At 45.2% G+C, this 26,908-nt stretch overlaps 1 protein-coding gene across 1 annotated transcript in view; it reads left to right on the top strand.

Annotated features, from left to right (window-relative positions):
• The window catches only part of CACNA2D2 (calcium voltage-gated channel auxiliary subunit alpha2delta 2), a 1,426,314-nt gene that overhangs the window by 1,194,565 nt on the left and 204,841 nt on the right, over positions 1–26,908 (top strand). Inside the window, exons 12-13 of the mRNA XM_030206789.1 lie at positions 13,718–13,796; positions 14,207–14,256. Of these exons, the coding sequence (XP_030062649.1) occupies positions 13,718–13,796; positions 14,207–14,256 (129 nt within the window). The remainder of the gene's footprint in view (positions 1–13,717; positions 13,797–14,206; positions 14,257–26,908) is intronic.

Raw genomic sequence — 26,908 nt, forward strand, 5'->3', positions numbered from 1 at the left:
ATTTTCGCCGAATCACCTCCACCTTTTCTATGACCTTCTATACATCCACTCATGATCAGAACTCAAGTATACACCTAAATATTTAATCCCTGTACGCGCCCAGAGCAATGGAAAGTCCTCTAAGGTGGTACTAAGGCACGGAGACGCAACAGGTAGGGCCTTGGACTTCCCAGAATTAATGCGTAATCCCACAAAGTCTCCAAACACTCAAATTATCTTCATCACTACAGGCAATGACTCCTCTGCATTATCCAGCAACAACAACATGTCATCAGCGAACATGTTAACACGATACTCACTATTACCCATTCTAATTCCCTTCACCCCCTCCTCTTGTCTTATCCGCGCGGCCAATGGCTCCAAAGATAGCACAAACAACAATGGGGAAAGAGGGCATCCCTGTCTAGTACCCCGCCCCAAGGATATACTTGGCGTGAGAGCATCATTGACCAAACGTTGGGCCGTCGGGTTACTGTACAATACCCGCACCCAATCTAGCAAGGCCCCCCTGATACCAAAACGCTGTAAAACCCAAAATAAGTATTTCCACAAGACCTTGTTGAAGGTTTTGTCGGCATCTAGACTAGCTACTATTGTGTCCCCGGGCCTACGCGGGCCTTCCCTCAATATGCGACAGACTTTCAGGATGTTTGCTGAGGCAAATCTACCCTTCACAAATCCCACCTGATCCGCATGTACCAGCAAAGGGAGAAGTTCCCCCAACTGGGCAGCCAGTATACTTGCCAATATTTTAAGATCCTGATTTATAAGAGAGATAGGCCTATAAGAACTCACTAGCTCCGGATCCTTCCCCGGCTTTGGAAACACAGTAATAAAAACATGATTTAGCGTTGGACCCATTGTTTGGGACTCTCAGATGGCCTCACACATACGTACAAATGCAGGTATGCAAAGATCTTATATGATTTTATAAAACTGTGTCCCCAGGCCATCAGGTCCCAGTGCCTTTGCCAACTTCAGATGTTTAATCACCGCCTGCACTTCCTTGCCTGTTATGGGTGCATTTAGCTTATCTGTTTGCTCTACTGTGAGACTCGGCATTTGCAAATGCCGAAAAAACGCTTCACAGCCTTGGCCCGAAAAAGAACCCGTATCATATAAAGATGCGTAAAAACGCGAAAACTCTCCTTGTATTTCTACCTGAGAAGTAATGCTACCTCCCCCTATGCCCTTCATCCTTGCAATGTAACTTTTTCCAGAGCATTGCCGCACCAAAGATGCCAGTAGTTTCCCAGTCTTATTGCCCCATCTATGTAGACCATACTTATAAAATCGAAAACTATACAAAGCTCGTGCATTTAACAAATTTTGCATCTCCTTCCTACATTCCACATACAGACGTCTATTCTCTTCCACCAGCCACAACATATACCGCCGGCGAGCTTCCCCTAGCCGACTCCCCGAGAGTACTATGTCCTGATCCCGCTTCTTGCGCACTGATGCGGTATATGCAATAATTTTCCCTCTGAGAACTGCCTTAGCTGCTTCCCAATACACTTATGGCCCAACATCCTCCACCCTGTTCTCACCCACATAGTCTAACCAAGCCTTTCTCAGATAGGCCTTGAACTCAGTACTCTGATATAAGGCTGGATTCATCCGCCAGCGAGCTGGTCAGGCACCAGTGTTCCAGTTAAGACCTACCCACACCGGAGCGTGATCAGATACTTCTGCCTCTCCAATCACTGGCTACTGCACCCCCCCCCCCACCCCCATCAACACTCCTGACACCAATATATAATCTAAACAAGCATGGACCTTATGGGGATGGGAATAAAAGGTAAAGACTTTCTCCTCTTCATGTAAGAGGCGCCATACATCTACCAATGCCAGCTCTTCACTCAAATAGTTGACTCCCTTATGTACAGTATATGATCCTTAAGGGGTAGCCTAGGCGGTCTACAATCAATAGATGGGTCACTCATAATATTGAAATCTCCCCCCACTATTAGAGGATAATCATCCAATGTTGCCAGTTTAGATCGAACTTGAGTAAACAATTTATGAAAATATACATTTGGTGCATAAAGACTGCAAAAGGCTATCCTCACCCCCTGCTATATTCCCGTGACTATTACCCACCTTCCCTCTGGATCTTGTATAATATCTTGAAGTGTAAATGCCAAAGATTTCCTAATCAGCACAGCCACTCCTCTCTGGCGATCACTAAAAGATGCAAAATAAATCTCCCCAACCCAATCTCTGCACAATTTGGCATGTTCTGTCCAACTTAGATGAGTCTCCTGCAGCAATGAACATCTGTCTTCAGCCTTTTTAAATATTGCAAAAGCATAGTCCTCTTAACAGGGGAGTGAATCCCATCAACATTCAGGGTAAGAATTCGCAATTTCGCTAAAGACAGAGTGAAGCTTGTGATACAACCCTCAGAGAAGCCTTATTTCTAACAGTCAGATGACCCCCCCCCCCAGCTAGGCCCCTCCGACAGCCAACGTGCCCCCATAACCTATACATCTCCTCACCCCTGGTTCGTCTATCTTTCCGTGGAGACCCATCAAGTTCGCCCCAATCCCAACCTCTACCCTCCACCACCCTCCTCTTCCCTCCCATCCCTCCCTCCACCCCCCTTCCTAAATAACCCACACTCAACACCCACCACACCCATTCCAGAAAGAACTCTCCCACACTCATACTCCAACCAAATCCTCGGTCTCTAACCCTACCCCACTCTCTCCTTCTCCCTCCGGAGCGGCTTCCCCAACCCCCATGCATAAACCAGTAACACCAAAAACTTCCAATCAACTATACCCTTAGAATTGTTGTGACAAACCCAACAATTTCAGTACTAAGCATCATGTACAAATATCATGGTGAGGGAGAGAGGGAAGAAGAGAAAAACAACAAATAAGAAGAGTAACAAAAAACAAATAACTTTCCTTCCCCCTGTCTCCCCCCCCCCCCCCCCAAAGTCCATGCATCGAACTCCACTGTCAACAAAACAACTGTTAAACTGTTCACTTCTTCTGCCTGTATCGCCTCCCGTTGTCTTCAAGAAGATCAGCAATCTCGGATCAAGGCTCACATCCCATAATTGGACTCCCGTGTCATTCAGCCACTCATGCCAACATGAATCAGGTCAGTCCCTCATTGTTACCAGCTACCCGCTAGATTTTGTCCACAAACATTTTAAGGTCCATCGGATCAGTAAAAAAATAAAGTCTTGTTTTCATATTGTACCCGCACCTTCACAGGATGAAGCATGGCAAAGCGTACTCCTTTGTCATGTAACATCTTGCATTGTTGCCCATTTGCCGTCTCTGCTCTGACACTCGAGCTGAGTAAAGGAATCCTGTGCAGAAGGACTGGATCCTCAGGAGCTTAGTCGAGATCAGGAGGCGGGGCTGGTGGTTGGGAGGCGGGGATAGTGCTAGGCAGACTTATACGGTCTGTGCCAGAGCCGGTGGTGGGAAGCGGGACTGGTGGTTGGGAGGCAGGGATAGTGCTGAGCAGACTTATACGGTCTGTGCCAGAGCCGGTGGTGGGAAGCGGGACTGGTGGTTGGGAGGCGGGGATAGTGCTGGGCAGACTTATACGGTCTGTGCCCTGAAGAGCACAGGTACAAATCAAAGTAGGGTATACACAAAAAGTAGCACATATGAGTTTATCTTGTTGGGCAGACTGGATGGACCGTGCAGGTCTTTTTCTGCCGTCATCTACTATGTTATTATGTAATCTTGAAACAATAATATAGAGGAACCTGCTATCGAGCGGGAAAGAGCGGGGTATAAATGCTACAAATAAATAAATAAATAAATTATAATCCAGGGACCTGCTCACCCTAAATGCTTGCATGAGCTGTTCTTTATCCGCATAGTCCAAAACTTTAGCCAAAACCAGCCTAGGGCGTTGATCTATGTCCCTCACAGCTCCAACCCGGTGCACCCTTTCCACCCGCATCTGACCCTTAGACTGGTCTACCTTCAGTTGTTCAGGCAGCCACTGGACAACAAAATCTCGCAGCTCTCCATCCTTTACTGACTCCGGCACACCAATTATCCTGATATCATTACGCCGGCTTCTGTTCTCTAGATCGTCAGTGAGCTGGGTAGGTTATTTTTCCATAGTTTCCACCATCGCCACTCTCCCCTCCAGGGTCTACGATCTGTCCTCTTGCCTGCTGATATGCTCCTCCGTGCTCTGAATACGTGCTGCTTGCCTCTCCATGTTTTCATTTATGGAATCCACCGATGCTTGCAGCTTCGAGAGGCGGTCATCCAGAACCGCTGTGAGTTGCTTAATTAGCTCCCGGACCACTTCCTCCTGCAGAGTAACCACTGTACTGTTAGCGGACGGCGCCACCATCTTGGGGTTCGCAACCTGGAAGGCTGCAGTGTTTTCGTTGGCATACCCCGGCGCTCCGACCCAAGCGACCGCCAAACTCCGTCCTCTGATGCTCCGCACTCGGTCAGGCAGCTCTCGCTCCGATGGGGGTAAGAATAACCAAGTAAATTTGCAGATAATATTGCTCAGGGACGGAGCAGGGCTTACGAGTGTCTTCTCAGCCTGCTGGCATCACGTGACCCCCCAGAAGAGAAATATTATTTGATATTGCTTTCTATATTGTTTATGCCTCAAGTTTGATTATGCAAATGCTATTTTAGCAGGAATAACTAAAGAGAATCTGAAGAAGTTACAGACTTTACACCATAAAGCAATTCAGTTATTGGGGAGGAATAAGAAAAGTGATCATGTTACACCACTTTCAGGCTTATTTTCGAAAGAGAAGGGCACCCATCTTTCGACACAAATCGGGAGATGGGCGTCCTTCTCCCAGGGTCACCCAAACCGGCATAATCAAAAGCCGATTTTGGGCATCCTCAACTGCTTTCCGTTGCAGGGACGACCAAAGTTCCTGGGGGCGTGTCAGAAGCATAGCGAAGGCGGGACTTGGGCGTGCTTAACACATGGGTGTCCTCGGCCGATAATGGAAAAAAGAAGGGCGTCCCTGACGAGCACTTGGCCGACTTTACTTGGTCCATTTTTTTCTTGCGACCAAGCCTCAAAAAGGTGCCCGAACTGACCAGATGACCACCGGAGGGAATCGGGGATGACCTTCCCTTACTCCCCCAGTGGTCACTAACTCCCTCCCACCCTCAAAAAAAAAACTTTTAAAATATTTTTTGCCAGCCTCAAATGTCATACCCAGCTCCCTGACAGCAGTATGCAGGTCCGTGGAGCAGTTTTAGTGGGTGCAGTGCACGTCAGGCAGGCGGACCCAGGCCCATACCCCCTACCTGTTACACTTGTGGTGATAAATGTGAGCCCTTCAAAACCCACCACAAACCCACCCCTTCGCCGGGACATCCTGCGAGGACGTCCTCAGGAAAACTTGGGCGCCCCATTCGATTATGCCCCTCCACGTGTGTTATCAGGGGTTACCAATTTTTAAAAAATCAAATACAGTTTAAAGTACTGGTGCTAACCCCTAGGGTGGTTTATGAGCAATTGCCGAGTTCACTTGTTACCTTGATTAGGCTGCATTAACCAGGGAGAAGTTTACACTCCCAGGATAAAATGTTATTAAATTGGACGGGGAAAATTCACTATTTCTGGGATAAGCAGCATAAAATATTTTGTTCTTTTCTGGGGATCTTGCCAGAATTTGTGACCTGGATTGGCCACTGTTGGAAACAGGATGCTGGGCTTCATGGACCTTTGGTCTATCCCAGTATGGCAATACTTATGTACTTAATTCCCCAGTTAGGGAAGCAAGTCTTTGATCCACTAGAAGAGGGGCCTCTTTTTATTTAGCATCTCAACTTTAGAATGCTCTCCTAAGAAAAATTGTCACTGCACACATGTGTTATGGGCAGTCTCAGTTTATGTTAATGACTTACATGACACGATGTCTAAAGCATTGCTGGAAGGTGTCAGTTATTGTGACCTGTAGGCATGTACTGTACTGATGTCAATAAAGAGAAATGATTAAAAAAAAAAGAATTCTCTTCCACAGATGTTAAGGGAAGTAAACTCTGCTGTGCGACTCATTTTTCGCCAGAGTCGCTATGCTCACATTAGCCCTCTCCTCAGGTCACTTCACTGGCTCCCTATCCGTTTCTGCATTCAATTCAAACTTCTCTTAGTGACCTATAACTGCATTCACTCTACCGCTCCCCAGTACCTCTCTACTTTTATCTCTCCCTACGCCCCCCCCCCCCCCCCCCCTGCGGGTACTCCGTTCTGTGGATAAAACTGTCTTGTCTGTCCCCTTCTCCTCTGTTGCTAATTCCAGACTCCGTTCCTTTTATCTCGCTGCATCTCACGCCTGGAATAGACTTCCCGAGCCTTTACATCTATCCCCGTCTTTGGCCGTTTTCAAATCCAGTCTAAAAGCCCACCTCTTTAAGGCTGCTTTTGACTCCTAACCACTACTCACTTGCCCTGTACCCTTCTACCCCAACCTCTTTAATTCCCTTACCTCTTAGTTGTTCTGTCTGTTTGTCCTATTTAGATTGTGAGCTCTTTGAGCAGGGACTGTCTTTTTCATGTATGGTGTACAGCGCTGTGTATGCCTTGTAGCACTATAGAAGTGATAAGTAGTAGTAGTATGTTTCAAGTGACTTTTAAAAGCTCACTTATTCAAGTTAGCATTTTCTGTGTTATTGGTGGAGACCTAAGGGGGGGGGGGTATTTCTTTTTATTTTCTGTAGGAGGGGTTCTCTGTAATATCTGTTAAGGGCTTTTGTATGTTTGATGTTGTGTTTGTGTGTTTGATGTTGTCCTATCATTAAATAGCATCCCTTTCTGCTTCTTCTTTTTTATTGTTTGATGTATATGATGTATACTGCTATGATCTGACAAAAGTTTGTTAAGCAAATTTAAAAAAAGAAAGACCCCAGTAAGCCGGAAGAAGTTTCACTCGCGTCATTAATGCAGGAAATATGGCATAGTATTTCTCCGGTGGGAGTTGTTTTGTTCTGCAGTGGTTTTCGTCGGAGGCTGGAGCCAATGATGAGAGCCCATTAAGGGGTTCTACAAACACATGGTACCCTGAGCTTATGAGGCTATAATTGTTTAAAATTATTACAATTTAAAAAGAGAAATATTGTCCTCAGAGGTCTGGGGCTAATATCGATGGTATAGAGCAAATAGTGTGATTAGTTTTTTGCTATATTGCTCTTAAGCAGATTTTTGAATTTTTGATAATAGTATACTACTTAAAATGTCAACACAATACGTAATAGAACATTTTAATAGCATAGGGTATAAGCAAAGTTGGAACATATAAGATAGGTAAGAGAGTAAGAGGAGTTAGAAAATAAGCAGATCCTTTTACTAAGCAGCAGTAAAATGTGGCCTGCAGAAGTGCAGGCGTGTGTATTGGGCACGCACTGGGTCAGTTTTTACTGCGTCTGCAAAAAAGGGACTTTTTAAAAATAGGACAGGAAAAGGGCCTGTGGTAAAACTGGTTTCACACTACAACCTCATTTTCATCCCTCATTTGGTTGAGACTCAAAATAGCCAGATCTTCAAATATTCCTTTGAATATATTGGCCAATATGTTTTACATCCATCCTTATCTCTCTTCAGTTCTAAAATCACCACTACACTCCTTTCAAGCCCTTTATAGGATTCTGCCTAAAATATCCAATGTGTTCTATAATTCTGTCCTGTGGAATAATCCAAATATTTTATTAGACATCTCTCCTATTCACTGGCCAATTTGGAAAGCACATAATATTTGGTTTTTGGATCAACTACTTTCCTACAATATCTGTAAAATCTTAACTTAAAGCAGAATTTAACTTACCTGCTACTCAATTTTTTTATTGTTTTCAATTGTATCATTCTCTCCAACCTCTAATTAAGGACAATAAATAGTTTTCTAAAGATTGTTCAATATCTTCATTAAGATGATTCTTCACTGCTCTGATCGTGCTTCACTATTTTTTTTAAAACGTTCAAGTCTACAAAAGAAATTAAAGCTACAAACACAGAACATCTGGGAAAAAGACTTAAACATTTCAGAAGACTTATGGCATACATTTTGGTCCAGTGTTCTCAGAGCTTCAGTGTCCTGTCTCCATCACTCAAGTGCTTTACTTTATTCAACATTGTTCACTCTGTCTGGACTCCCAGGAAGGCAAAAGCAAGTGGTCAATCGACATCGGATCTATGCTGGTCATGTCACAGAGAGCTTGGCACCTTTATTCACATGCTTTTTGAGTGCTATAATCTTTGACTTTTTTGGATTGAAGTCTGGAATAAAATATTAGATACTAGTAAAAAAGGCCTGTTTCTGTCAGAAATGAAACGGGCGCTAGCAAAGTTTTCTTCGGAGTGTATGTTTGAGAGAGAGAGAGTGTGTGTGAGAGATGGAGTGTGTGTGTCAGAGAGAGAATGAGAGAGAGAGACAGTGTGTGTGTGTTTGTGTGAGAGAGAGAGTGTGTGAGAGACAGTGTCTGTATGTGAGACTGTGTGTGTGTGACAGAGAGATAGAGTGTGATAGGCAGAGAGTGTGTCAGAGAGAGTGTATGTGAGAGACAGAGAGTGAGTGAGTGTGTGCCTCCCCCCCTTTATGGTCTGAGGACCCACCTCTCTGATCTCAGGACCCTCTCTCACCCCCTTCCTCTCCCCTGCCCCCCCCTGCAGCCACCCATGTCCAGCGACCCTCCTCTCCCCCTGCTACCCATGTCCAGTGACCCTCCTCTCCCCCTCCAGCGACCCATGTCCAGCGACCCTCCTCTCTCCCCTGCCCCCCTGCAGCCACCCATGTCCAGTTACCCTCCTCTCCCCCTGCCCCTCCCTGTAGCCACCCATGTCCAGCGACCCTCCTCTCCCCCTGCCCCCCTCCAGCCACCCATGTCCAACGACCATGCTCTCTCACCTGCCTCCCCTCCAGCCACACAGGTTGTGTAGCGAGTTCTTCAGGGCAGGCAGGAAAGATCCCCGGTTCTGCCTGCCCGCTGCTGGCGCTGGTGCTGACCCTCCGCTGCTGCCGGATCGCTGTTCAAAATGGCCACTGACACTTACAAGGGCGGCTTCCAAGACTACAGCAGAAGTCTCACGAGTCCGCCATTGGAAGTCTCGGCAGCCATTTTGAACAGTGATCCAGCAGTGGGGGAGGGTCTGCGCCAGCAGTGGGCAGGCAGGACCGGGGATCTTTCCTGCCTGCCCCGAAGAATTCGCTACACAACCTGGGTGGCTGGAGGGGAGGCAGGTGAGAGAGCAGGGTGGTTGGACATGGGTGGTTGCAGGGGGGGCAGGGGAGAGAGGATGGTCGCTGGACATGGATCAGCTGTGAGGCATGGAATGTTTTTTTTTCTTTTTTCGCGGGTTCTGAAGTTCACAGCATAATTGCAATGGTGACATCAGCCTGACTACGGAGCCTAGCTCAGCAACTCCGAAGGAGCCATGGACACAGGCAGCAAGATTAGAACGTTGGAGGTGAGAATTATTATATATGATTTTTCATCTAAATATCAGTATCTCTATTGAATGCATCATATAGAAATCTTCAGTTCTCCCTGACTTACAGGATGATTATGATAAATATCTATTTGACTTTTTCATTACTATTGCCCTTAAACTTATCGTTAATCATTGGAATGACAAATCCCAACTTTCTTCCCACATGTGATGGAATTGAGTTATTCTTTATAAAAACTATTAAAAATGCTTTGAACTTTAACACTTATAAAAAGAGTCATTAATTTCTAAAATGTAAATCTCTAGACGCTTATCTCTGAAAGTGATTTACTCATTATCCTCTGTTTTACTTAATTACTCTTGTTTACTTAGCAATTGAGGACAGCTAATATGTTTCTACATTTCACTATTTAACCATCACCCCAACATGCTCTTGTTATTGTTGTATCTTATTGTGTTTAACTTTAAAATTTACAGTTTTGACTTAGGGAACATCTCCTACCTGATGTATATTTATACTATTGTTATTTGTAAAAACTCAATAAAATGTTTTACGAAAGGAAGGAGGCAAAACATTTTGTACTTGTTCAGAGTCGGTACATGTAGTTGTGCCCTATATCCATGCTATGAACCCCAGAATATCCACTTTTTGAGCAGCTAAGTATACCCTCATAAAAACTAGGCAGTTATATTTAGCCATATGGGCAGGGGAGGCAATTATCAGCCCCCTGAAGACATTTTAAAATGTTACTTTGCACCCTCAGTCTCTCTGTCTTTATACTGTACATTTATTCACTGCAATGGGGTGGAAAATATCTTTCTGTAATCAAATGAAACTTGAATAGGGTCAAGTTTGACCATTAGGGTCAAATTGTTCAATAGGCAGAATAGATAACCTGCCCATGAGTGGTCCTATACCATCATTATTTTGTGATTTCTGGCTGGCCAGACTTAATTGAGAGACCCACCAGGCCTGCTGCAAACATGTGATTTTGGATCCCCCCCCCCCCCCCCTCCAGCAGCCAACCAGTCAACCAACTATGATTTCAGAAAGGGACAGCCAATTACCCAATGCCTAGTAGCAGCTGGAGAGTTTAAATTCACCACTGTGTCCCAACTTTCCAAGAATGCATTCTAGTGAGGCAACAATGTGTGGAAATCTTTATTATTGGATTATGTAAGCAAAAATAAGTTGTGAACCCTTGCCCTATGCGCCTATATTCTCTCAAATTTTTAGTGGCTCATATGCGCATGAAAATCATTTTATGTGCAAGTTTTCAGCCTCAACTCAATGTGTACAGTTTAGCCTATGTTCACAATAAAGAAAGCCAGCAAAAATTTTGTGTGTGCAGTTGCTCGGCCTGTGGAGTCATGTGGACGCACACACATGCACAGCTTAGAGGAAACACTGCAATGCACCTATTTTGGCAAGAGCTACAGTATTTCACAAAGACAAAGGAGTGTCTGTACTATATCCAGACATCCTTCTCCCCTGCATGTGTCATGGAGGGTCCTCTGGACTGAATAAGGGACAGGTGAGTAGGATGGCAGTGTGGGTAATGGCAGATCTGTGTGGAATGGAGGGGTTTTCAGAGCTGCATCAGGAACAAGACAGTGGAATCCTGTTCCGAGGGAATGGATCCTCAGAAGCTTAGCTGAGATTGGGTGGCAGAGCCGGTGGTGGGAGGCGGGGCTGGTGGTTGGGAGGTGGGGATAGTGCTGGGCAGACTTATACAGTCTGTGCCCTGAAAATAACAGATTCAAATCAAGGTAAGGTATACACAAAAAGTAGCACATATGAGTTTATCTTGTTGGGCAGACTGGATGGACCGTGCAGGTCTTTTTCTGCCGTCATCTACTATGAGTTATAGAGAGGAGAGGAAAGAAAAGGAGGGAAGCATCAGGGCAGGATTGAACAAAAGATTCTGGAAGCTGTATTGCCAAAAGGGTAAAGACTAGACAGGGAGAGTCCAGAGAACTAAAACTGTACACCAAAAGCCTCATGAAATGAGACTTAGGAGCCTGAAGGAGATAAAAAGGGATGGAGGGATATGACCAGGGGCGTAGCCAGACAGCCAATTTTGGGTGGGCCTGAGTGGGTGGGCATGGAATTCATGCCCTCCCCCTGTCCCTAGTCCCCCTCTGCTCTGCTCTTCATCCCTCCCTCCACCTGCAAGCCCACAATATTAAATACTTGAGCAGGAGGAAATCTTCAGCTGGCGGGATTTGTAGATCCCCTCCTGCTCAGACAGCACTCTTCCAAACAAGCCAGCAGCACTTTCCTAGAGCTGATGCCACGGCCAGCAGGCTGTGCATGCATGAAAGCTAAGCATGTGAAGAGGGGCTGGTGTTGGTTTTTGCTCGAGGCAAGTGCTGCCAGCTGCCGTTTGAAAGAGCATTGGCTGCCTAAGAAGGAGGAAATCTTCAGCTGACGGGGTTTGAGGACCTCTGCAAGCCATAGCAAGAGTGCACAATTTTGGGTGGGCCAGAGTCCAAATAGGTTGGGCCCTGGCCCTCCCAGGCCCACCCATGGCTACGCCACTGGATATGACTGAGACATTCAAACGCATCAAAGGTGTAAATAATGTCCAAGAAGGAAGCCTTTTTCCCAGGAAAAATGCTCACAGTATGAGGTTGCAAGGAGCAGTTCTAAGCCATTGCAGGCAGGGCAATTGCTGGGTTCCCCAGCAGTACAAGATGCCCTCTTGGCTAAAAGGTGTTACCAAAGAAGGGCTTCAGGTCATCCAGCACTGGCCACTCTGCCCTGGCCCCAGTATGTCTTAATTTCAGTCCTGCAAAGGGGCAGCCCCAGGAGTAGCATCAGAAATGAATTCTTCCTGGACAGCGTAGGGGATGCATGAAGTGGCTTCTTAAGGACAGCTATGGATGCAGAAACAGGAAGAGAATAAACCCAGAAAATCCCCAGCTGCAAAGAACTGATGAGAAGGGATAAACTGCGATCTAAAACAGAGTAAAGGGAACTAAATTGGTGAGATTACATTTGCCTTCTGATATTTAGCTGCCATCATCATCTATATTTCTCTGTTTATTTCCGCAATGAGGCAGAGATAAAGTAGTCAGGTAGGGATGGCAGCCGTTCCTCCTTCCCTCTTCCCGCAGTTTATCATTCTGCTGAGCGCTTTGCCCTCTGCTTGGTTAATCACAGGCAGAAAGAAAAGCCACTCATTCTCTGCTTTTATTGACCCATTCCACCTAATTTGATGTCAGGCACTTAGATGGCCAATGTTCCTGTCCGTCTGCTCCTACGCTGACACAGTGCCCCTGTAATGGGGCGTCTGTTGCACGCTGCTGGCGGCTGACCTTGAATTGCTGGAGAAGGCAGGCAAACTTTCTGTAACTTCCTGCAGCCCTTGGGAGGTTGGGTTAAAGAGGCTGCTCTAGCGGTACAAAGACCAGACGTGTGGTACCTGCTTATTACAGTACATTCCTGGCAGCACAGGGACTGAGTGCAGAAAATAGAAGCGTATCATTGATGTCAACAACAGACACTTTTAGGACACTGGTACGCTGTCAGTTCTGTAATCGCTTGATGCTTAATCTGTGAGCAGAACCAGATGATGCGAACCAGCTACTCTTGTGTATAATTTTACTGCTAGCACAGATCAGTAGGGAGAAGCTATAATATCTGGGAGAGAAGCTGCATAATGTAGCTTTTTCTTTATAATAATAATAAAGGAATTGATGGGAATTAAATGCCCAAAAGAGCCCTTCCAGTAGTAAGATATTCTAGGGTTGCAATTGCTGCTCCATGCAGGAGATTTCAGATTTCTTTCTGGAGACTCTGTAATTTCAATATAATCCCAGCAGTCCCAGATAGGACCACCCATCACCCTACAGTCTTGCAAAAAATCATCATTGATGTAACACAGCTGTGACACACTCACTGACACGGCTCCAGCTAATCCAGAAGTGCTAAAAGTGACAGAATCAAGTCACACCCACCTACTAAAACTACATTGTGACTCTGTAGGGCCAAATTTAAAATTCAGATTGTAGTTTTCAAGAGGAAATGAGCCGTTCTCCACCCATTCGGACAGTACACGTGATTTCGTGGTATAAGATCTTTGAAGACAGCATAAGTAAAGGGCCTGGCATTCTTGTTGACCTGAAGAATCTAGGATGGGAGGGGTCACTTCATCTTTACACTATAATGCACATTGTTAGTATATAGTAATATATCAATAACCACTTGTGGAGGTGTATTTGTATGAAACCAGGATTTCTGTCATTCTTTCTATCTCTTCTTGTCTCACATTCTTAGCCATTTTTCTTCCTCTTTTTCCCTCAGGTGCGAGTGTTCACCTTTTCGGTTGGGCAGCATAACTATGATGTTACACCCTTGCAGTGGATGGCCTGTGCCAACAAAGGTAACGAAATGTCACTTGGGCATAACTCTTCCTCCTTTCTTGAATACAAGAAGTTCACACTATCCTTCTGGACAATTCCATGATAAATATAGGGCTGCGTCCTGCGTAGTGGCACTGAGGACACAGCTGGAAAGAAGGGGGTGGGGCTATGTGGTGCAATGAGGGGACACAGCTGTGAAAGAAAGGGGGCAGGGTCCTATTCTGGTACTCATGGGACATAGCTGTGAAGCATCATAAACACATGAGTGTTTGGCATCCTGTTGTTTAGTGAGGGTAGTTGTCTTTTTCTCTCTCCTGTACTGTATTAGTACCAGCAATTTCTTCTTTACCATATGAAGTAACATTTCAGACCTGTTACCATTCTGTAGTTCTCACAGCACTTACTATTATTCGTGTTTAATTTTTATCAGGTTACTACTTTGAAATTCCCTCCATCGGAGCCATTCGTATCAACACTCAGGTAAGCAAACCTAGATCATGATAAATTCTGGGGACACAGATTGAGAATAGGATAATCACACAGAAACCTTTTGGTAGCTCATTTCTGCATGCCCAGGATCCTCATCTCAATTTCATACACTGGATATTAACACGCTAGGCAGTGGAGTTATGGTACACACTAAGAGAACACAAAACAGGATTACAGAGCATGAATAATGGCAGATCTGTGTGGGATGGAGGAGTCCTCAGATTTCCATCAGCAATAAGAGAGTGTGATTATAGAACACAGGTAAGGACACATATGTGAGAAAGATGATATCTAAGGCTGTGTTCAGAGCTAGCATTAGTGGGGAGGCAAACAGGGCAGCTACCCTGGGACCTACAGCTCCAGGGGGCCCTGTGGTCCATCATCTCTTCCCATTCACGCCATCCCAATCTGAGGTCTCCTTTCCTTCCTCTCACCTTACCCATCTACCTTGCATCGCATTTCTGTTCACAGGGGGTCAGTGGCATGGCAGTGATTCTGATACGCTCCCTGGCACTATCCCTCTGCCAAAACGTCCTCTTTCTCCAGGAAGCCCCTGGAACTGTTTTAAAATAGACAGGGGGACATGATGTACTAGGAGTGGGGGGAAGGGATGGAGGAAGAAATACTGGATTCGAACAGAAGGGAGGGAGAAAGAGAGATGGTGGACAATGGGATGGAGGGAGGGAAGACAGAACGAGATATGGATCCTAGGGTGGGAAGGAGGGAGAGATTTTAGATGGGAGGCAGTCAGGAAGAAAGAGAGAGATGTTGGACTTGGGGATGGAAATTGGTGAGAAGAGAGAAGGAGAGATGCTGGCTTATGTGAGGAAGAGGGAACAATAGCAGAGGGGAGCATTGCTGGACCATGGAAAGGGGGAGAGAGGACCAAGGAGTAGGGGAAGTATGGAAGAGAGATAGTACTACTACTACTTATCATTTCTATAGCGCTTCTAGATGTACACAATACTGTACACTTGAACATGAAGAGACAATCCCTGCTCGACAGAGCTTACAATCTAATTAGGACAGACAAACAGGACAAATAAGTGATAAGGGAATTACTAAGGTGGGGATGATAAAACAAGTGAGTAAGGGTTAGGAGTTAAAAGCAGCATCAAAAAGGTGGGCTTTTAGCCTAGATTTGAAGACGGCCAGAGATGGAGCTTGACGGACCGACTCAGGAAGTTTATTCCAGGCATATGGTACAGCAAGATAACAGGAATGGAGTCTGGAGTTAGCGGTGGAAGAGAAGGGTGCAGATAAGAGAGATTTACCCAGTGAACGGAGTTCCCGGGGAGGAGTGTAGGGAGAGATGAGAGTGGAGAGGTACTGAGGAGCTGCAGAGTGAATGCACTTATAAGTCAATAAGAGGAGTTTGAACTGTATGCGGAAACGGATAGGGAGCCAGTGAAGTGGGCTAATATGAGCATAGCAACACTGGCGGAATATAAGTTGTTAAACAAAAACTGGAGGTGGTCTCCCAATTAATGTAAACAAATTTATAGACGATGGGGAGATCTCAATAAACTCAGCATGTGTATGTCTGTATTTTTAGAGGAAAGGCCTCGAGAAGCCCCTAGCTTAACTCAGCTTCAGGGGCTGGACTTCTACATCATTGGCCTAAAAACCTCTATTAGATCTGGACACTTGTGTATTCCAACACTTCGCTTTCTTTGACTCAAATAAACAGATCTACTTCTCTTATGAACGATTAAACTCACAACAGAGTATACTTAGCTTTTCTGGTGTAGTGCGACTTGCGGATTCTTTAGTGGATTCTAAATACACGTCAGCCACGACCAACAATGGCCGTCGTTTCGTAGACCTGCATCAGGGTTCGGTGGTCCCCGTGTGATCTAAAAATAGAAACAAAAATTACTATCTGTGCCAGTTGCTTATAACGGAAAAAGCTGAAACTACCACTTTACCTCCGCATTGATAGTCATTCAAAAGATAAGTGACAAGTGAAAAAAATGGCTGCTGTTATATAATCAGCTACGTCAGACGCCATGCTTATCTTGGCCAATCAGCTTGGAGAAACCTCTTAAAGGGGCAGATACCAGTATAACAAACCAGACCAGAATATCTGTTTTGTGGTCAGCATTGACAGACCTTAATAAGCGCCTGACCAAAGCTGAATTGCATGGGGCGACGTTGATTGAATATTGCAAGAAGGAAATAATACCCAGAGGGCTTTGAGTTTTAAAGCCCCCTAAAATGTTTAATGATGACAAGGAGTTTTTGACCCAGTGGGCAGGAATTTTAAATAAATGCTCACTGGATCTTATGGTGCTCATAATCGATAAAACGAAAACAGTGGCCTCTACTATTAATGAGGAGATTACTAAGACATTAGACACATTAAAAAATCAATGTACAGCTGACATTTTTTATAAACACCCTGACACCCACCAGACAGGACGTAACAAAGATCTGGGTTTTCTAGCCCATTATAAACCATAAAATTGTACTGCTTTGTCACCCTCCTATCTCCATGCATATCTCCCTGTCCCTTATCCACCCGACTCTTCCTGTCTCTCACCTATCCACCCCCATCCTGTTAGACTGTCACTGAAATGCTTTGATGTTTCACTTATATATACTGTCATCTACCAACATTTGCTTATTTCCGATCTGACAAAGAAGGGTAACCTTCGAAAACTAATCAAGAAATGTATTAAGTTATGTCCAATAAAAAAGATATCATCTTATTTTCTTTTCCATGTTTTATTTTGTTTTATTTCTATTAATTACCTTTAAACGTGGACTAACATGGCTACCATACCTCTCTTAACAACTGAGGAAAGCAGAGGCTCAAACATCAGGTGACTGTTAATTAATAGTGGCCCTGATATTCAGACGCAGGAGGTAACTGGAAGGTTTCCCTCTGCGCTGAACCCGTTTCCAGTGACTGGCATTAAATATCCGGGTTTTTCCGGCTGGTTTGAAGATAGCTGGCTATGTCAGATATAGCCGGTTATCTTTAAACCGGCCAAAGATATACCAGGGTTTGACGCAGCCAAATATGACCACCAAACCCGGTTTTAAAATTGGCAGATAGCCTGTTATATCGTATGATATAACTGGTTATCCAGCAGCCGCTAACTGCGGATACTCAGTGGAGGATAACCAGTTATCCCCCGCTGAATATTGGCGGATAGCCAGTTAAACGCTATTTAACTGGTCAGCATCCATTCTGACCAGTTAAATAGCATTAAATATCAGGCGGAGTGTCTAGGTGGTAGGACTCATCAATGGAAAAAAATGTTTTGAAGAGATTGGCTACCTTTCAGTGACGTTTGATCTTTTTAATCATTCTCTCTTACTTTCACATCTGCCAAGTTTGGATATCTCCAGGGCTGTTCTGTCCTGGTTCACCTCTTTCCTTTCTGACCGTTCTTTTCAGGTAATCACCCCTACTTCTGTGTCTCAAAAAAGAGCACTTCAGCGTGGTGTCCCTCGGGGATCTTTTCTGTCTCCATTCCTTTTTCACTTGTTTCTAAGCCCTCTGGCAACCCTCATTCAGTCTTTTTTTATCTCGGCCTATTTTTACACCTTCTTCTTTATCTGACTTGCCCCTCCTTTCCCACAATTTCTCCACTTGATTCAGTTGCCAAGTGGTTGTCTGATCACCATCTTGTGCTTAATGCTGATAAAACTGTCGCTTGTTGGTTCTCCGGTTTCTCTAATCCACCCTCTTCTTCTATGTCTCTTTTGAATACTTCTATCACCCCAGTTTCCCATTTACATTATTTAAGGGTTATCTTGGATTCCTCTCTTTCATTCCTACCCCAGATAGATTGTACATTTATTTAAGCTTTCCTTATTCGCTTTTCAACAGTTGAGGGCCATTCGCCATCTTTTTGACCACTATAAGTTTCATTCACTTATCCTCGCATTCTTTACCTCTCAGCTGGATTATTGCAATACATCTGCACAGGTTTACCATGTATTACTTTAAAAAAAAATTACAAACTCTCCAAAACACAGCTGTCAAACTATTGTGTGAGGCCCATCGTACTGACCACTCAACTCCATTGTTAATAAAATACTGCTGGCTTCCCGTCGCATACCGTATCACCTACAGAATTGGACTGTTAACTTTCAAGGCTTTCAGGGTGGGCTTTCCCAAATATTTATCCAGTCTTACTGTTCCCTACTCACCAGCTCACTTAATGGTCATCAATTACTTCTTCCCGGTCCCAAACGTGCATTGTGCATTTTTTTTCCTTGCCCTTTTTGTCTGGAACAATCTCCCTCTCTCTCTCTCTCACTCCCTCTCTCTCTCCAGAGTGACTTAACCTTTAAAAGTTTTAAAACCAACCTAAAAACTTGACTTTTTAGACAAGCCTCTGGGGAAACATTATGACTGGACTCTGTAGCTAGAGATATCTCCTGGTCCTTTTACCTTCTCCCTCTCTATCTCCCTTTACCTCACCTTGCGTGATTGTATTGCTTTCCTATCATCAGTGGAGTTCATTTCCCCATTCTTTCTGTTATTTTAGTATGTACACTGCTCTGTTCCACCCAGGTGGCTAGCCAGCTTATAATCGAAAGTGATCGCCGGCCATCTTCCGACACAAATCGGGAGATGGCCGGTGATTTTTTAAAAGCGGCGAAATCGGTATAATCGAAAGCGGCATTTTTGACTGCATCGCCGCTTTCCCGTTGCTTCGCCGGCGAAAGTTCAAGGGGGCATGTCAGTAGATTAGCGAAGGCGGGCATGGGCGTTGCTACCAGATGGCCAGCTTTCGCCTATAATGGAAAAAAAAATAAGCGGCCTTAAGCAGTATTTCGCCGGCTTTACTTGGTCCTTTTATTTTCACGACCAAGCCTCAAAAAGGTGCCCCAACTGACCAAATGACCACTGGAGGGAATCGGGGATGACCTCCCCATACTCCCCCAGTGGTCACCAATCCCCTTCCAAACTATAAAAATAAAACTAAAAACCTTTTTTGCCAGCCTGTATGCCAGCCTCAAATGCCGTACCCATCTCCATGACAGCAGAATGTGTTGTATCCTCCGACAGCCTTTCCTTGGTTGTGATGTGGCTCTGGGGTGAGTGTGACACCTTTTCTGTTAGGTGCCCTGTAGAGTCACATTAGCAATGCATTGTGGTGGGTGTAGGGTACTGGGCTCTACTCCCATGGTGCTTTCCCCCCCTGCTAACTGGGTCAGAGTGTGCCCTGTTTTGTTTCCTGTTGTACTCCATGTGGTAGTGGCCATTTTTGTAAGCCAGTTTTAGTTCCCTTTCCTGTGTTACCCACGTTAGAGAACGTAGTTCTTACCTTGCATGGTGCTGAAAGAGGGCATTGTACACCATTGTGCCAGCTCTGACCTACTGCTAATCTTGGTACCAGGGGACTCTTTGCCAGTGGGGCATAACCTCTGATCTGCAGTTAACTGTGAGTAAACGTGGTTATTTCAAGAAAGGACTTCTTCAGAGAGATTAGTCTTCAGGTGTGAACTGGTGTGCCAAAGTTATACAGCAGCAATAAGTCCTAGAGGCTGTATGCAGGTCCCTGGAACAATTTTAGTGGGTGCAGTACATTTGTGGGTAGTGGGTTTGGGGGGCTCAGCTCCCAAAGTAAGGGAGCTATGCACGTGGGATCTTTTCTGAAGTCCAACACAGTGACCCCTAGGGTGGCTGGTTGGTGTCCTGGCATGTCAGGGGGGCCAGTGCACTAAAAATGCTGGCTCCTCCCACGGCCAAATGCCTTGAATTTGGCCGGGGTTTGAGATGGCCGACATAACTTTCCATTATCGCTGAAAAACAAACCCAGCCATCTCAAACCCGGCGAACTCCACGGCATTTGGCCGGGCTAAACCGTATTATCGAAAAAAGAGATGGCCGGCCATCTTTTTCCATAATACGGTTCCAACCAGCTGTAGCACCGCCACCAACATAGATCGCCGGCAATCTATTTGGCCGGCGACGTTCGATTATGCCCCTCCACAGCACTCTAGCAAGCAAAAACAAATAAATGATACATTTAGTTTATTTCTACTTAACTTAAATTTAAAATTGGAAGCTCAGGATTCCAACAAACCAAGACCAAGCCTAATCTTAGGGACAATTTCTAGAAGACCAGTCTTGAAAGGGATATAGATTGTGACATTGTCCGCTTAATGAAAGTGTAACACCTTGCTGTCTCCAGTCTTTCATCTAACGGAGCTAACATAACATTGAACAGGATTGGAGATAGTGACGAGCCCTTTGGCATCCCGCAATCAGGAGACCAAGATGGTGAGAGAGAACCTGACAACTTCACCTGATACGATCTAGATTTTAGGAAGCCGCAGAACCATTGGTGAACCTTCCCACACAGTCCAAATTGGTGGAACAGGCCTAAAAGCAACTCATGATCAACGAGGTCAAAGGCACTTGACAAATTGAATTGCATCACTAAAAACTTAAAGCCTAGATTGATTTCTTTCCTAAAATCAGATACTAAGGTGGTCAAGACTGTCTCGGTACTATAACAAGGCCTAAAGCCTGATTGGGAGAAAGAGGAAAAGTGGTTCATAAGCTGAGTACTAACTATTCCCTCCATTAACTTAGTCAACAATGGGATAGAAGCAGTGGTGTGCTGGACCAGGCTCTCACAGGCTCGCAAGAGCCGGTTGTTAAGTTTTTAAGAATTTTGGGAGCCGGTTGTTAAAGTAGGGCCCTCCATGGCTACTTTAACAACTGGCTCCCAAAATGTGGGCTTGGGCCCCCTGCTGAATTATCTTTTACTTTGCTGGTGGGGATGCTGAGCCCTGCCAGCCAAATAAATAGACTACTGCTGCTCCCCGCTCCTTGTTTCCAGCTCTGGGCAGCAGGCTGGGAATTCTCAAGCATGTGAGAGAAGTTCCAGCATGCTGCTCAGAGCAAGACGTTGGGAGTGGTGGCAGTCCATTTAGTGGCTGCCAGCAAAGTTATGCCTAACGTGCCCGCATGAAGGGAGGGAGGAGAGAGAGGCAAGTGTTGCTCCCCCCTCACCGGCCACCCCTGGCCCTTCCAACTGCAGAGCTGGCTACGTCCGGAGAAAGAGCCTGTTGTTAAAAATTTACCAGCACACCCCTGGATAGAAGCGACAGGCCTGTAATTAGTAACGTCTCCCAATGAAGCTGAGGTGCTCTTAGAGATCAGGGTAAGTATTATGGAACCTTTCTAATGAGGAAAAGCACCCTGTGTCAGCATAAAAGAGATAAAAGCTTGAAAGAGGTCACTGAATTCTGTTGGTGCAGTTTTTAATAAATAACTCGGACAAGCATCCAGAAGAATACGTTTTGAGAGAGGATTTATGAGAGGGTAGCAGAAAGGAGGACCACAGTCGGTCAACTGCAATAACAACATCCAGACTAGATTGTGAGCTCGTGGCCATACGTTGCAGTACAGCCCCTCATTTCAGCTACTTCTTCATCGAAGTACGTGGCTAATTGATTAGCAGAGGGAGTGGCTACAGTTACTGATGTTAAGTTTTCAATCGACAGAAGCCTATTAAGAAGGCTAAAGAGCTTGGGATATTTAAGTGGTTGCAACCAATTTGCTCTTCATTGTAGAGGGTTTTAGCTTCTATGGTCTTTTTCTTATAATCCCTGATAGACTTCCTCCAAAGCATTTTGTGGCAATAGGCCACTTAATTTGTCACCCCCAGTCTTTCTTCCCCTCCCCAACCTATACTCTAGGCATGCTCAGCTTGTCCTCACCAGTCTTTTCCCAATCAACAGGTCACCTCCAACAAGCTAATCTGTTCTCTCCAGCCTCTCACCGTCAGCCATCCAGCCGGATCCCCCCCCCCCTCCAATTAGTCAGCTGTTCCCAAACCAGTCAGCCAGTCTGCTCCTGTCCCCATCCAGTGCCACAATTCAGCCTGTGTCCCTGTCATTTTGCCTCTCATTCAAGCAGTCAGAAATCCTGCCCTCCATCCCTTCCCCACAAGTAGATGTCCAGTTCACTCTTTATTCTCCAACAAGCAGCAGTCACCAGGGTCAAAGAAAGTAAAAGCCATGGGGTTCCTTCATCAGTAGTCTTCCTGCATCAGTCAAACAGTTAATTTCTTCAGACACCACGTTGGGTTCAGTGTGTGTTTGAGCTTTTGTTCTACTGTTGCGTGAATGCACTGACAGCCACGTGGTGTCCGAATGAATGAATTAATTAATCAATTCAGGAGCTGCAAGGAGGCTGCTTGTATTGTTTTGGGATCTTGCCAGATACTTATGACCTGGATTGGCCACTGTTGGAAACAGGATACTGGGCTTGATGAATCCTCGGTGTGTCCCATTATGGCAACACTTATGTACTTATGCTGGTAGAGCGGCATGCAAGAATGCACAGGTGAGGTGCCCCATAGCTTTTCCTTTCTTTAATCCCTGTGGCTGGCCAAATCCTGTAGGCAATTGGAAAATTTTGTAGGGAGGAGGAATTTTGTCAGCACATTTTAGAAGGCGTGGGCATAGTTTGACAGTTTCATTTGGGGGGAGGCAAAGGGTGGGGCATGGCACATTAGTGTATTCATTTGAATACATACATTGTATGCATATTCATTATAGTTATTCAAAACATACACATACACACACAAGCCTAGAACACTGAATATGAGCCAGCATATCTATATCTCTCTGTCTATATCTATCTATCTATATATGTGTGTGTGTGAACTAGTGGCAGGGGCCATTTTTGCTGCATGCCATGACCCTTTTTCCCGCAGCTGGTAAAAGCCCCCCCCTCCAAAACAAAATGGCTACACTGTGTGGCTATTCGGCGAGGAGCCATTACCACCACCCATTGAGGTGGTGATAAGGGCTGCTGCACTAACCCGGCGGTAACCAGGCAGTGCGCAGCGATGCCCAATTACTGCTGAGTTATTGCCACACAAGCCATTTCCGGGGGGGGGGGGTCTTTTTCCCTCGGAAATCGCGAGCGCATGTTGGTCCAGCGGTAGTCCCGAAAGAGCAAGCAGTAAGCCTGTATTGGGCTTAGCGTCACTCTGTAAAATGGTCCCTAAATATTTAGGAGGAATTTTTTTTAGGGGTGGAAGAAGGTATTCCTGCACTAACCATTACCATGTGCTAACTGGCGATAAGTGCTCACATGGTAATTTTAAAAAATGACTGTGTAGTGATGTGACATTAGCACGCAGCAAAAAAAAACAAAGAGTAGGGAATCTGATGGCACTTTCAACACTTTGTAACAACCTATGGAAGTGCTTTTATTTATTTATAGGCACCTGACGCAGGCGGCAACACTGAAACCCAGCTCTGTGTCGAGTCTGAGTTGTTCCTACCAAAACATCTCTCCAGTAATATGGACTTTATGCCTTCTTGGTTTTGTCTTGAAAGTGCCATCAGATACCCTCTCATCTGTTTCTTCCTATGGCTTGTTAAACCCTCAAATGTGTCCCTAAACAGAAAACAAATATTCAGATCAGTATAGGATAGGAAGGGGATGCTGGTTCATGTCTATGTGGCTTAGTTTAACTCTCTTAATATTCTTACATACATGTGTGTGTCTGACTGAGTGTGGTAAATGGCTAATTTCGGCACATTGGGCTTTTAATCATCACGCAGAAAACATGAGCAGCTCCAGATAATCTATCAAGCTATTAAAACAGGCGAGCGGAAAAGATGGTGTGCCACAGTGAGTTATTAGCACCCTGGAAACAGAGTTGCAACTCGGGGCTAATGGCTTTTCCTTCAAATTAAAGCCGATTCTTCATGCTCGAGCTTTTTACAAAATATATATTTAGAAAGAATCAAAATAGAGAGAGGAACTGAATGATCTAGCTGGAAGCCCCCAACCACTGCAATGGCTTTGTAATTGAATTACTTAGCGTCTGTATTTCTGTCTATGGTGTTGTGACTTTTGATTCCTCCTCAGTACGGTTATATCTAAGTGTGGGGGGGGGGGGGGGGGGGGGCACAGGGTTACTGTCCCAAAGATCTCTAGTGTGTGCAGTCTTACTTCTGTACTAAGCAAACAGAAAAGCTGCACCATTTCTTAGTTGGAAAGCAGATCTACTTTTATTTCTGAGGAGGAACAGTGCTTTTTGTTTACATTTGTTTGTTTTTTAAGGCTTTTTACAATTACCTCCACCTCCCCTTTTTCTTGGGAGCTCCCAGATATTAGGCATGTCTAATGCAGGGCAACATGCAATGGCTTTGGTTGCTGTTGCTGTCTGGAGTGTCAGGGTCAGGGGTCATGGATTTGATATACCTCCGTTCTGTGGTACAACCAAAGCAGTGTATATTTACTGTAGGACTCAGTTGTGTTTTTGTTCTTCTTGGACTCTAATGTCCCCAGATATGGCAGTTCCTCTTGACCTGTGTGATCTTCAAATTCTACCTCTTAAACCCTATAATCCTTCCAGTCAATTTTCAGCCGGCAGTGGTCAGTGTCTTTTTAAGCACTGTTTGTTGTTGGCTAAATTAGTCCTGGATTTTCCATGTTGGGAAAATCCAGGACTAATTAAGCCAGGTATCAGCATTTCAAATCTGGCTCTTACCAAACTGCCACTGGCCACCCGAGCTTATGGGAATCCTGGCTGATATTCGCAGCTGAATACTGGCTGTGACCCGCATAAGAGAAATTTACATATTCTGCTGCCCCAAACAAGCCTCTGACCCACCTCCTGTCCCCCTCCCTGACAAGCTTCCAATTGTCCCAAGCTCCCCAACAAGCTACTGATGCTCCCTTCCTCCCAAATTCCAAACCCCACTTGCTCCTTCCCCTTGCGGCTTCTGGTTGAAAATGGCTACCGTGACCTCTAGTGGTAGTCTCGCAGTACTATTGTGATTTCCATGCGACTACTCTTAGAGGTCACGACAGCCATTTTCAGCCAGGAGCTGCAAGGGGCAGAGCGAGTGGGGTTCGCCTCTGCCTCATCAGCCACTACACTACCAGTCCAGTTAAAGTAGACTCGATGGGGCCTACTGGAACTTGGGGGGCAGGAGGGGGGATTGGAAGCTTGTTGTGGGGTGGGAGAGGTATCAGAAGCATGTTGATGGGAGCTGGGAAGGAGGATCTGAAGCTCGTCGGGGGAGGTATATATTGATCAGCAGAACGGTACTCGGAAGCTACTGTGGTCCCACATGCCCGGTTAGCTATGTGGGCACTGCCACTAAATATTGTAAGTGCTCCGATATTCCATAACTCCTGGCTCCAGCCCTCTCCTGCCCCCTTTCACACTAACCAGGCTCATTAAGCATGATTTAAGTGGGCAGAAGCTTCTCCTGTCATGGGAGCTGGCTCTGTGGGTGGTGTGAGAGCTTGAGCACCCCCAGTATTGAGAGAATTCCTTGTATGTGCCCAGGGAGGGGTTATTGCCATTGGGCTTAGCACCCCCAATAATTCTGAAATGTTGGCTCCTACGTCTCCTGCCCACTTCACACACTGTGAATATGGAGCCCCTTGTTTCTAGTACTTTCTGGTGTTTACAATCCTTGGGATCGATGTTCACTGTGGCTTAAGAGGGCAGGAGGGGCTTCTGCTCACTTAAACTATGCTGAGCAGACCAACAACAGATACTGGGCCGCAGTTAACCAGGCTCCTGCTAAAAATCAGCTCTGACCGCCCGGCACAATCTGGGCAGTGCTGGAGCCAGAGTCAGGGCAGACCTGGAAGTTATGTGCAATTTTTAATGCTAGTGTCTGCATAGCTCACTGGGCAGATAGGACCACACAGAAAAAGTAGCATGACTTCCAGTTCTACTGAGCATCTAGATATTAAGTGTCTGGCATTGCATATACAGGCATAATTTAGCCCTTGGCTGTCAGAGGCTTTAAAGCCACTGACCTCCGTGGGCTGAATATTGCCCAGCTTATTTCTAGAACTTTATAGTGTTTGGGCTGTGCAATCCTTGTGCTATAAGGGTCAATTCTAGAAACCGTGCCAGAATTTAGCATTCCAAAATGCAGCATGCCAAGTGCAAATTCTATAACGGGATCTGAGTGCCCAGATTCAGCTACAGGATGGCAGTCTAAATCAGCATTTACGTGCTAATATTTAGGCATGTCAGCAGCAGGTGCAAATGTAGCACTTTAGTGCATAATATACAGTATTCTATAACGTACACGTAAATATTTTCACACATCCATGCCTGGCTCATGCAGCTCCCCTGTGCACGTCCCCTTGCATTTACACAAAGTACAGAAAGGCGATATCTCAAATGTGGAACAAACATAAACTTTCCCTGAAATTCTATAAATGGCGCTTAAAATTGAGCGTGCAAATTTAGACATGTTCTCAATTTGTGTGCGCAATTTAATAAGCCAATTAGCACTGATTATTAAGTTCTAATAATTATTGGAACTAATTGGCCTTAATTGAAATTTATATCCGCATTTTTTGTCACGCGGCTCTGAAAAGAGAGTGTAGGGGCGGATCAGGGACATTCCTAGAATTGATGTGCGCTGTTACAGAATAAGGGGATCCACTCCTAATTTAGATGTGAGGAGTTACACCAGGGTTTACTTGATGTAAATCCTCTTGTCTAAAGTTAAGCACTAACTTCCAAATTTTATAAAATTGTATGTGCAAATTTGCACATGCAATTTTATTACATAACGAGTCAATTAGTTCCAATAATTGGCTTTTTAACAAGCAATTCTTGGCTGTAATTAGATTTAATTAGAACTTACGTGCCTAAATTTTATGTGG

This window comes from Microcaecilia unicolor, chromosome 6 (genome assembly GCF_901765095.1).
Source record: "Microcaecilia unicolor chromosome 6, aMicUni1.1, whole genome shotgun sequence".
Lineage (NCBI taxonomy): Eukaryota > Metazoa > Chordata > Amphibia > Gymnophiona > Siphonopidae > Microcaecilia > Microcaecilia unicolor.